This window comes from Gavia stellata, chromosome 1 (genome assembly GCF_030936135.1).
Source record: "Gavia stellata isolate bGavSte3 chromosome 1, bGavSte3.hap2, whole genome shotgun sequence".
NCBI lineage: Eukaryota > Metazoa > Chordata > Aves > Gaviiformes > Gaviidae > Gavia > Gavia stellata.
The window spans coordinates 28,581,868-28,593,876 of NC_082594.1; the positions used below are offsets into that span (position 1 = coordinate 28,581,868).

A 12,009-nucleotide genomic window follows, 5' to 3' on the forward strand; every position below is an offset into this window, starting at 1 on the left:
TCCTAATGGATAATTTATTTTCTGTAGGGGAAAAAAACCACCTCAGAAAATGAACATAGTCAGCATCCTGATCTGGTTCTTCCACTTGAAGAGCCTTGATCATTTTTGCATGTATAATGATGAAACAATGCTGTAAATTGACCTCATCTCTCTCATATCCTGTGCTCTTCCTTTTGTAAGGGATGTAAGAGCCATTCTCATGATGATGAGCCCACTGAGTCTGACACTGGGAGCCAGATAATCTGCACACCATTCATAACTCTTGCTGCTCTTGTAGAAGGCCTAATGCAAGGCCTTTTTCACAGTCTCTGAACATCTAGTAAGTCTAGACATGTTTATTTGTGAGTGTTCAAACTGACCATTTTGCAAATCCAGAGCATTTTTAAGGCAATATTCATTGTCGTTTGGAACGAGTAGGAGTTTAAAAGGCATTCAAATCAAACAGAATAACATAAGTGAAGGTCCACACAGTTGGAGAGTGTCCAATCAAAAGAGAGTTGAAATAAAAAACTCCGGGGAAAAATTACCATTAGTATTAGTGAAAGTTTCTATTACTCTGCTTCCTTGTGCAAGTATTTGTTTTTTAAATGCACACTGTAGAAGAGGTCACTGAGAAGGAGTATTTTATTCTAAGATAAAACAAAAGGAACAATACATGAGAAGTGGATATACCAAATAGAAACTTGTCTTAGAGAAGTCCCAAAATTGGGGAATCCACTTAGTAGTGAGTTTCCATAGAAAGGTAATGATTACTACTTCTGCTTTCGCTATTGTCATCACTCATTAACTTCTGTGTTGTCAAGGTGAATGCCTTGGCCAACAGAAGCAGCCTTTGGCTCCTTGAGCTTGGAGAGAAGTGCTGTAATAGAGCAAAGAACAGCTAAGTTCTGCATGATATTACCTTCAGAATGATTGCAGGTGAAACTGAGAAGCCTTGCACACTGGTGCTTATGGATGATACTTTCCATGAAGAAGAGGAAGAACTACGTCTGGTTCTTGGCACTCCAAGAAGTGATTCTTCCTTTGGTGCCTCTATTGGCGAACAAAATGAGACCCTGATAAAGATTCGGGATGATGCAGACAGTAAGAAATTATTTTGTTGTTACTGGCTTTTGGAAGACCATTTGTGTGCTCTAAAAACATTTTTCCTCTAATTACAGAGGCTATTATTAAGTTTGGTGAGACAAAATTTAGTGTGAGTGAACCAAAGGACACAAGGCAAGTAGCAGTAGTAAAAATCCCAGTGCTTCGCCTGGGAGACACTTCCAAGGTTTCTGTCGTGAGAGTTCATACAAAGGATGGATCTGCTACTTCTGGAGAAGACTATCACCCTATATCAGAAGGTAGGATCATTCAGATGATTGTCACATCCTACTATTTTTTTTCGTTCATGACTATTTCATAATGTTTGAAGAATGAAATAATTTTATTAATAGAATACTTTGCCACCACATCCATTAATACATTTTGCTATTCAGATTTAGTATGGACATGATCCCATGTGGTATACAACAGCCTCTTCGAATGCTAGATATCTATGCCGATGTTTAAAAAAGAATTGTGGCTGCTTTGAAAACTGTGGAAGAAATGTGTGAGTGCCACCTTGGGAACATTTGCAAAGTGTATTGCCATTACTCTGCAGAAGCATCTGCTCATAGGATATCGTTGTGGAGCTGTTTCTCAAGCAATTCATGAAGCTAATGGCTCTTGCTCTATGCAGGAATTTTCTATTTCTGTTCATTGTTCTACTTTTATAATAATTAAACTTTCTTTCTATATCTCTGCAATTCACTGCCTGCTGCTCCTCACTTGTAATGAATGAGGAGAGAAGTTGTGCAACAGAATGAGAAATTTCTTAGCTGATAAACTTCTTTCCATTAATAGCCCACCCACGTGGTTTGGAGAATGACTAATAGAGTTTGTAGCACTGTGGATTTTTTTTTTCTTCTAAAGTTTATGATAATACTTGATAATAATCTGCATGTTAAGACTAATCATTCATTGCTTGAGTGTTTTCACAGTTTTGAATAAACTATTTTGGTGTTCAGTCCAGCTGAAAAATAGGACTTATTTTTGAACAGCCAGCAGCAACGTCTCCAAATTCCGTAGAAGGAGAGGCTAAACTAAATAGATGAACATCAGTAATTGGAAAAGTGAATATTAACTGCCATCTTTCATGGCTGGGCCTAGAATTATAGCTTGCTATGAACAGCAGGTTTATTTTTAAATGTCTCATTATGTTTTTAGAAATTGAGTTTAAGGAGGGTGAAACACAGCACTTTGTGGAGATTGAAGTCCTCTCTGATGGAGTAAGGGAGATGAGAGAAGCCTTCACTGTTCACCTGAAGCCTGATGAGAACATGGTCGCAGAAATACAGGTAACAAATTCATGCCAAGTCCTCAACAACAGAATCTGGTAAACAGACCTTCTAGCTTTCTGGCTCATAGCTTTACTCTTAGGGTTTTACTCTTCTTTTAAGGTTAAGCCATCTTGGCTTGTATCTTAAAATACAAAAAGGATCATTCTGTTTCATATGGTAGCACCTACCCAAAACAGTTTATTGCCAAGGCATTAAGGTACATGGGGTCACAAAGACAATGAGGGCTTATGTAGAACTGAGGTCTCCAAGATAGCATTCCAGACACATTCTCTTCATAGACTTAGTCCTAAAAACTAACATCCTCTTGGAAACACTGGCTGGCAATACAATATAACCTCTGTGATGTAAAAAGAGCAGTCAGGTGAAATGTAACTTCTTCTGTCAAAACCATGTTAATAGTATTCTTGTGTGAAACGAATTAGCCACACATACTTGTTATTTAACATTATATCATACATTCTTTAAATATAAACAGTATATTCCTCTGATTTTGCATAAAATGTTCTTCAAACTCATTGACCCCTTCATCAGTATCACACCATATATAGTCTGACTCCAGGTAGCCAGAGAGCAGAGACAGCCTTTGCTGATGACAAACACCCTATTTCCACCAGGCGTTAAAGCATACAGTGCACATTAGGTGTTTACCAGAACACTGAAGTGATTCAAGAAAGCTGGGAAACAAGAAGTTAAAAGGCCTCGTATCTTCAGTGTTCTGAAAAGGAAAAATTCATTTTAGCTCTTGCTTTTTTAGTCTGCAATATACTTTCCAGTGCCTCAACCCTTTCTCAATAGCTCAGCCAGTTGAGGTTTCAGAACTTATTTTGGGACAATATTTCAAAGGCTAGACATATTCTGAGCAATGTCCAGCTTGCATGCCCTTGTTTATTTAAATGTTCACAGAGAAGTTTTGTGCCTTTTCATTGTCAGACAGCCAAGGCCATTGTTTACATTGAGGAAATGAACAGCATGGCAGATGTCACCTTTCCCTCCGTGCCTCAAGTTGCATCCCTTTTGATATATGATGATACTTCTAGAGCCAAAGACAGAACCAGTCCCATAGCTGGCTATCCTGTCATCTGTATCACAGTGAGTATCTTGTGAAAAGATGGAACAAAATCAGTATAAGAATGCTGTTCAAAGAAGCAATTGAATTTTAGGCACTTAGTGTCAATCCATACTGATTATTGAATCATATTCCATAAAGCGCAAGAGCTATCGATCCCCAGGTGTAAGAAATCAGGAAAGGAAAGCAAGACACTGGCATGGATGACTCAAGACCTGCTGGTCAAACTAAAGGGCAAGAAGGAAATGCACAGGCAGTGGAAGCAGGGACAGGTATCCTGGGAAGAATATAGGGACACTGCCCAGTTGTGTAGGGATGGGGTCAGGAATGCCAAGGCATGGCTGGAGCTGAACTTGGCAAGGGACGCAAAGAATAATACGAAGGGCTTCTACAGGTATGTCAGCCAGAAAAGGAAGGCCAAAGAAAGTGTACCCCCCTGATGAACACGACTGGCAAACTGGTAACAACAGACGAGGAGAAGGCTGAGGTACTCAATAACTTTTTTGCCTCAGTCTTCACTGGCAACCTCTCTTCCCACACCTCTCAAGTGGATGGATGGCAAGACGGGGACTGAGGGAGCAAAGTCCCTCCCACTGTAAGAAAAGATCAGGTTCGTGACCACCTGAGGAACCTGAACATGCATAAGTCTATGGGACCTGACAGGATGCATCCCAGAGTCCTGAGGGAATTGGCTGATGTAGTTGCCAAACCACTCTCCACGATATTTGAAAAGTCATGGCAGTCAGGTCAAGCCCCTGGTGACTGGAAAAAGGGAAACATTGCACCCATTTTTAAAAAGGATAGAAAGGAGGACCCTGGCAACTACCAACCTTTCAACCTCACTTCTGTGCCTGGGAAGATCACGGAACAGATCCTCCTCTTAGCTATGTTAAGGCACAGGGAGGACAGGGAGGTGATTTGAGACAGCCAGCATGGCTTGACAAAGGGCAAGTCTTGCCTGACCAACCCAGTGGCCTTCTACGATGGAGTGACTGCATCAGTGGACAAGGGAAGAGCTACAGATGTCGTCTATCTGGACTTCTGTAAGGCCTTTGACATGGTCCCCCACAACATCCTTCTCTCTAAGTTGGAGAGATGTGGATTTGATGGGTGGACTGTTCGGTGGATGAGGAATTGGTTGGATGGTCACAGACAGAGGGTAGCGGTCAATGGCTCAATGTTCAGATGGAGATTGGTGACAAGTGGTGTCCCTCAGGGGTCCGTATTGGGACCAGTACTGTTTAATATCTTCATCAATGACATAAGCAGTGGGGTCAAGTGCACCCTCAGCAAGTCTGCAGATGACACCAGGCTGAGTGGTGTGGTTGACACACCTGAGGGACGGGATGCCATCAGAGGGACCTGGACAAGCCTGAGAAGTGGGCCCATGTGAACCTCATGAGGTTCAACAAGGCCAAGTGCAAGGTCCTGCCCCTGGGTCAGGGCAACCCCTGGTATCAGTACAGGCTGGGGGATGAAGGGATTGAGAGCAGCCCTGCAGAGAAGGACCTGGGGGTACTGGTGGATGAAAAGCTGGACATGATCTGGCAACATGCGCTTGCAGCCCAGAAGGCCAACCGTATCCTGGGCTGCATCAAAAGAAGTATGACCAGGAGGTCAAGGGAGGTTCTGTCCCTCTGCTCTGCTCTGGTGAGACCCCACCTGGAGTACTGTGTCCAGCTCTGGAGCCCTCAGTACTGGAAAGACACAGACCTGTTGGAGTGGGTCCAGAGGAGGGCCATAAAAATGATCAGAGGGCTGGAACACATCTCCTATGAAAAAAGGCTGAGAGAGTTGGAGTTGTTCAGCCTGGAGAAGAGAAGGTCTCTGGGGCGACCTTATTGCAGCCTTTCAATACTTAAAGGGGGCTTATAAGAAAGATGGGGACAAACTTTTTAGCAGGGCCTGTTGCGATAGGACAAGGGGTAATGGTTTTAAACTAAAAGAAGGTAGAGATATAAGGATAAGGAATAGTATAGTATAGATATAGATAGTGTAGATAGTAGATATAACAGTATAGATATAAGGAAGAAATTTTTTACAGTGAGGCTGGTGAAACACTGGGCCAGGTTGCCAGAGAGGTGGTAGATGCCTCATCCCTGGAAACATTCAAGGTCAGACCGGACGGGGCTCAGAGCAACCAGATGTCCCAGCTCATTGCAGGGGGGTTTGAGATGACCTTTAAATGTTCCTTCCAACCCAAACCATTCTATGATTATGTAATACTGTTGTGAGTCACACATGAGTTCAAGCTAGAAGTGTCCTAAGAGCTAATCTCATTTGTCTATATAGCAAATCAATTTTCAGAAGGACAAAAAGCATAGAAAGATGTTTCACATGTTTATTACTAAGAACAGTTTGATACTCACATAATATTTATGATTGCATGACCTTACTATTTCCTGCATTGTCTCACCTTAATTTGCAGAGCTAAAATCACTGGAGACAACAGATGAGCCATTGCTTTCAATGGGTGTCACAGACTGAAAAATGAGTCCTGTTTATTGAAGTACTACAGGCTTCTTTCAATGTAATTTTGCAACTGAAAGGTTTGCATGAATATTCATATGCATTGAGGAAGGTTTTGGTCCATCTGCATCTTCAGTTTATTTCTCACACCATTCGTTATACACAGGAATAGATTGTGTCTTGAATGGTTCTCCTAAATACAAAATCAAAAGAAATCTTGAAATATATTCTTGCAGAGTTAGATCAAAGGGTGAAATTCAAGTTAAAGTAGCATGTGGAAGAGTAGTTTGTGCCTTCATGACTGTGTTAGGTTTTCACCCATAAACCATAATATAAAATAATATTTTTTATTTCAGCAAGCATAATTAGACCTGCCTTTTAAATCTACCATAGCAATGGTAAAAGCATCAGTGTCAAAATAAGGTAATTTCTTAAGAGATTTACTGGGGTTGTCAGTCCATGTTGTTGAGTTTTGTGACTCTTGATAAATTAAAATTCCTTTGCCACGAAGCAAATAAATTGTTAACACATCTGCCTTGTTCTGCAGGCTTGCAATCCTAAATATGAAGACTTTGACAAGACTGGTTCAATATGTGCCAGTGAGAACATCAATAATACTCTGACACGATACCGGTGGCTTGTGAGTGCACCCACTGGTCCTGATGGTGTGACTAGCCCCATGAAGGAGGTTGATTTTGATACCTTCTTCACTTCCTCTAAGATGATTACGCTTGACTCCATTTACTTTCAAGGCGGTTCTCGTGTCCAGTGTGCAGCTCGTGCTGTGAATTCAGATGGGAATGAAGGTCTTGAGCTTATGAGCCCTATTGTAACTATAAGCACATCAGAAGGTAAGATGTCATCACCTATTGCAAACCTCTTTTGGATCCCAAATTCCATCTTAACAAGATCTGATGACATGATCAATTGTTTTAACATTACAGTCTCAGCTTTTCTTCTGTTGTTCATAGAGGTGGTGCAGAAACTCTGTTCTTAACACAGAAGAGAATTTTGTAATGAAAAATGTTTTCATCTTTGCTAGTTCTCCAGATCTTTAAAAAGTTATCCACATAGCAAACTTCTGTGTTCAGGAGAACAGTATATACTGTGCATTGGAATTAGTTAAACCTGATTTCTGTTGGCTTTTGAATTCATATGTAGTAATGTTGCAGGACAATCTCAGCTCCTCTTAGATATTGGAGAATCCACATGGGAGTGCTGCTATGAATGCCTAGCCAAGAAGAAAAGCTTCATTTGGCATTCAGGCCTCACTGGACACCTGAGAATCAGTTTCTTCCTTGACTAAGGACTAAAGCAGCTGGTGTCCCATAACAGGGCATAGACAAAATTTTTTTGTGGTTGAGATATTCATAATACTCATCCTTCTTCTTTCTCTGATACTTTATTTGTCTTTCTCTGAGTCTCTGATAGTTAATCAATACTGAACTGATGCTGCATTTTCTCAGCCAGAAGAGTTACTGTAGTCTACCTCCTTTACCCAGCCAATTCTGTTCATGAAACCCGTCCTGGATAACGTTATGAAGCAGAGGTGGAGAACTGACATGCACACAAGTACAGTCTCATAGCATATGCTATTTTGTTGTAGAAATCACAGATTCTTCTATTTATTGTATAATATGGAGAATGAGTAATTATCAGCAATCAAGGTAGATTACAACACATTGTATTTTATTACCGTTCTGCAGCCATTTTGCATTCTTTGTGTCATCTCTGCTGCTTTTGTAGCTACGTTAACTCTTCTGGTTTTGGTGAGATTTTACGGTAGATAATAATTACATAATTGCTCATTTGCAATATCATTTTAATTTCCTTGGCCTTTCCAACTAAATATTTTGGTTAAAACATTTTATTTTCTACTAAGTTAGGGCTTTAAGGAGCTTAATGAATGGAATTTCTATTTACCCCTGTCCTTTATTCCACATTTTGACTGTAGGCTCAAGTCACCTTTGTTTGTGCTATCAGGAATCCTACACCCTAAAGAGGACTATGTCTAAGGGTATTGTCTACAAGGTGCACTGTAGTGCTTGTTAAAGGCAGACAACTTTGTGCTGGGGGAGCTAGTTTGGTTATGTGAAACAGACTGGCTATGCTAGTGTTATAATGCATTATTTGTATTACACTTGACAAATTAGCAGGGCTAATTAGCTCAGGCTCAGGACTGAATTGTCATGCATATATTACTCCCAGTACATGAGCTAACTTGTGTTGTGGAAGTCAACAATACTGAAGATCATGTACAACATAAAGGGAATTGTTAGATGCTATTTTGAAAGAAATGCAATGATCAAAGTAACCTGACAAAATCCTGAATATTTTCAACTTTGAGGATGCTTGATCTCCAGTGCATAGACCAAATTTTCAAAAGTAAGTCAGATTGTGCAAAGAATGGTATTTAGCCTCTTTAGCACATCTTACTTGCATTTGAGAAAAAAATACCACAAAACTATTAGGTGTGCAGAAGAGAAATTTTGTTTCTTCACGCCAGAAGTTTCCACCTTGGAGCCATTGAGCCAAATGAGGTCCACCAGAACCAATAAGTTCTCCAAGAGGAGAGCCCTGCCTCATCTTTTCTTGTAATCCCTCAGAAATGAGCAAAGAGCAGAACATGGGCAAAGGGAACTGTTCTGATTTTCTACTTCTGCTGGTTTCTTTCTTAGAGGGCCTTCTGATCCTTTGACCATCAGACGACAATGTGCTGTGATTCTTGTGGCCAGAATGCAGACACTTCTGCATTGAACCATGCAACTGGAAGTTGCATGTATCGCAAATTATATGATTACAAACCTAATCTTCTGATCTTACAAACCAGGACTAATACTTGAACAGATTGAACGAACCCTGGAATGGGTTGCCAAAAGAAGTTACAGATTCTCCATCCCTGGAGAAATTAAAAACTCAGCTGAACAAGGCCCCAAGCAACCTGATCTAACTTTGAAGCTGGCTCTGCTTTGAGCACGATATTTCTAGATATCCTTTCCAACTAAAATTAGTTTATGACACAATTATTCTAATTACATTTTGGTGACTAATGGAACAGGAGGCTTGTAGAGTCCTGTAAAGGCATATATATAAGTCCACACCCCAATCCAGGGCCAAAACCAACTGAACACTGATCAGGTATCCTCTATAAAGCTATGTATGTATTTAAAGGAGTGGGAGGAATTAAAGCATATACCTCTGAGGACCTCAATAAGAAAGTATGGCACTTCACACTTAACTCTGCAAGTATAGTTGACGCATGCAACTGAAAATGTACAGGTGCAGTATGATCACCTGGTTTTGAAAATGTGATCCAGTTGATAAAGTAGTGATTTCTGTTTGAATTCTCTTTTGCATAAATTCCTGTTCAAACCTCTGGTAAATGCTGCCCAAAGCATTTACCTGTTATTCCAGAAAATTCTCCCTGTTTTGGAAACTTACATAGTGGAAAAAAATGCATCTAAAAATAATGCAAGCGAAAGTATAGATTATTTACTCTGGACATAAAGTAAAGTTGCTTTCTCTTTTTTCCATTAGGTCTTTGTCAACCTCGTATGTCAGGAGTAGTTGGAGCAGAACCATTCTCTGCTAAATTGCGCTATACTGGCCCAGAAGATCCTGATTATGCCAATCTCATCAAATTGACAGTCACCATGCCACATATTGATGGTATGATAAAATCAGCTGTGAAGTTGAGAGAACTCATACAGCAAGCTGTTATTTGAGCTATTTTATTGGTCATGTTATTTTAAATATCCAAAATCATAATACAATCTTTTAACACGTGAGACCAGTGAAAAATGTGATGAATGTACAAGTGCAGTTTGCAACAAGGTGCATAAGATACTGTATTGATACATACTCTTTGGTGCAAAGATTAAGTGTTTCCACATTAATTGCATAGTTTACATAAATTGGGCTAGACTTATACTTTGTAAAACTCCTTTGAAGCCCATAGAGACATACCAACTATTTATTAAAAAAAATATAAAGACATTTAATTACTATCTGCTTCAGAAAAATTCACACAAAATCCTGATTGAAAAATGTGTTGGAGATTTAGAAATATTTTATTTGGCATTTCTTAGTATAAAGGCATAATTATAGTGGATAACAGTCTCATACACACTTAGCATATCAACTTTCTTTGAATTCTAAAGTATGTTAATTACTATAAGTACAAAATACAGAAGCACTGAATAATATGCGTAGTGTTTAACAAACTTAGGCTAAATTAAGCAACTCTGACCACTGAAATTTTGTGATAGTGACAGAAATTAATGTTTTTTAGGCATGCTGCCTGTTATTTCTACAAGAGAGCTCTCCAACTTTGAGCTGACACTTAGCCCTGATGGAACTAGAGTTGGAAACCATAAATGCTCCAACCTGTTGGATTACACAGAAGTTAAGACCCACCATGGTTTCTTGACTGATGCTACCAAAAATCCAGATGTGATTGGAGAGACCATTGCCTATCAATACAGCCCAACAATTAGAGGCTTCAATACCTTACGCTTCTACCGCAATCTGAATCTGGAAGCCTGTCTATGGGAGTTTGTTAGCTATTATGACATGTCTGAGCTCCTCACAGATTGTGGAGGCACCATTGGGACGGATGGACAGGTATGAAATTGTAACTTGATTTTGTACTGTGTTCTTAAAATGAATGATTTCCCTTATAATGCATCTATGCTAGAAATAAGTGGGTTTAGAATTAAATTAATTGAAAAGTGTTGTTTTTCTTGACAAAAAATAGGCTTCCCCTAAGGCCAGCTTATTTCTTAAAGCTATCAATGTCCATTAAGTACTATAAGGCTGTATGTGAAATCCTTATCCAGTTGAAATTAAGGGAATAATTTAGTTAGAATTAAAATTGCTACGATTTTCTCCCCATACAGTTTTGAAGTATTTTAGGACAAACCAATCACACTTTTACTGAATAGTGAGCCACCTTAGTCTTTTCTTAGAATGAAAGCCTTCTAAAGGATTCCTTTTAGCACATTGATAGTACTGGACTCTTTAGTATTAATCGTGTTGTATCTTAAAATAGAGTTTAAAAAAATTGTGAAGAGCCTTCCTGCTGATAACAATGATCTGCACTGTCCTACCAGCTGCTTGGCTCTGCTGATCTCTTGCTCACTGTGTAACAAGACCTGCCAGTGCAAACAGCACAGTGGTCTCACATTACCCAGCAGAAAATTCCTTGGTCAGGAAGCAAAGAGAAGCTGCCAGTATGGGATGGCTGAAGAACAGAGCTGTGAAAGTGGTTGGGGGGTTAAAACAAAGAGGTTGGAGAGATCTTCAGGTGTCCTTTGGAAAATTATTTCTGGAAATCTGTAATAATGTGGAAGCAAAAGTGTGCAGCATTTCTTCTGGTGCAATGACGGTGAAGTTAAACACTAGGTCTTCCTTCTATAATTACTGCATAAGCCTGTCTGATCCCACTCAGGCTTTGGAGTACAAAGCTGTAGCTATGAAGATCAATCCTTTATGATGCAGAAAAGTCCCTTTGGGGAATAATCCTGTAGGCTGAAAGAAGGACTGGAAATGCAGTACTTCATTTCAGAGAAGTCCATCCATAGCATGATAGCTGTGTGGTAAAGGTAACTCACTTCCTTGGCTCACTAGCCTTACCTGTTGAGACAGTGTGGAAAGGATGAGGCCACTGTGTGAAATGGCCATAATTGCTCTGCTTTTTAACAGGTGTTGATTTTGCCAGGGACCCATCTGCTTATCAGATCTCAGTAGACTTATATGCACAAATTCTTACTTTGACAGTCCAAAATGGCATGAGGCCTTAACAGATGAGAAAAAAGTGTGTCATTGCCCAAAGAAACCTATGGGCATGTGCAACAACAAAGCTATTTTACTACTAAAAGCATGGGTGCCAATGGACATGTAGCTAGCTAATCAGAGAAGCTGATATTTCTTTTTTTTTTTTAATACTTACATGCCTAAAGTTCATCTTACTCTGTGGGTGTCCATCGGTGATGATACAGCCAGTTTGCTGGACAAGAAATTGTGCCAGGCTGTCTTTAGCCCTTGTTTAACTTCCTAACATTCTGCCCTTTTAACTAGAGATTATACACTCTG

The 12,009-nt window shown here is 39.8% G+C and overlaps 1 protein-coding gene across 1 annotated transcript in view; it reads left to right on the forward strand.

Annotated features, from left to right (window-relative positions):
* FREM2 (FRAS1 related extracellular matrix 2) overlaps positions 1 to 12,009 on the forward strand; it is a 137,907-nt gene that overhangs the window by 103,986 nt on the left and 21,912 nt on the right. The window contains exons 10-16 of the mRNA XM_059819912.1: positions 919 to 1,083; positions 1,161 to 1,343; positions 2,248 to 2,378; positions 3,312 to 3,470; positions 6,464 to 6,767; positions 9,454 to 9,585; positions 10,208 to 10,539. Of these exons, the coding sequence (XP_059675895.1) occupies positions 919 to 1,083; positions 1,161 to 1,343; positions 2,248 to 2,378; positions 3,312 to 3,470; positions 6,464 to 6,767; positions 9,454 to 9,585; positions 10,208 to 10,539 (1,406 nt within the window). The remainder of the gene's footprint in view (positions 1 to 918; positions 1,084 to 1,160; positions 1,344 to 2,247; positions 2,379 to 3,311; positions 3,471 to 6,463; positions 6,768 to 9,453; positions 9,586 to 10,207; positions 10,540 to 12,009) is intronic.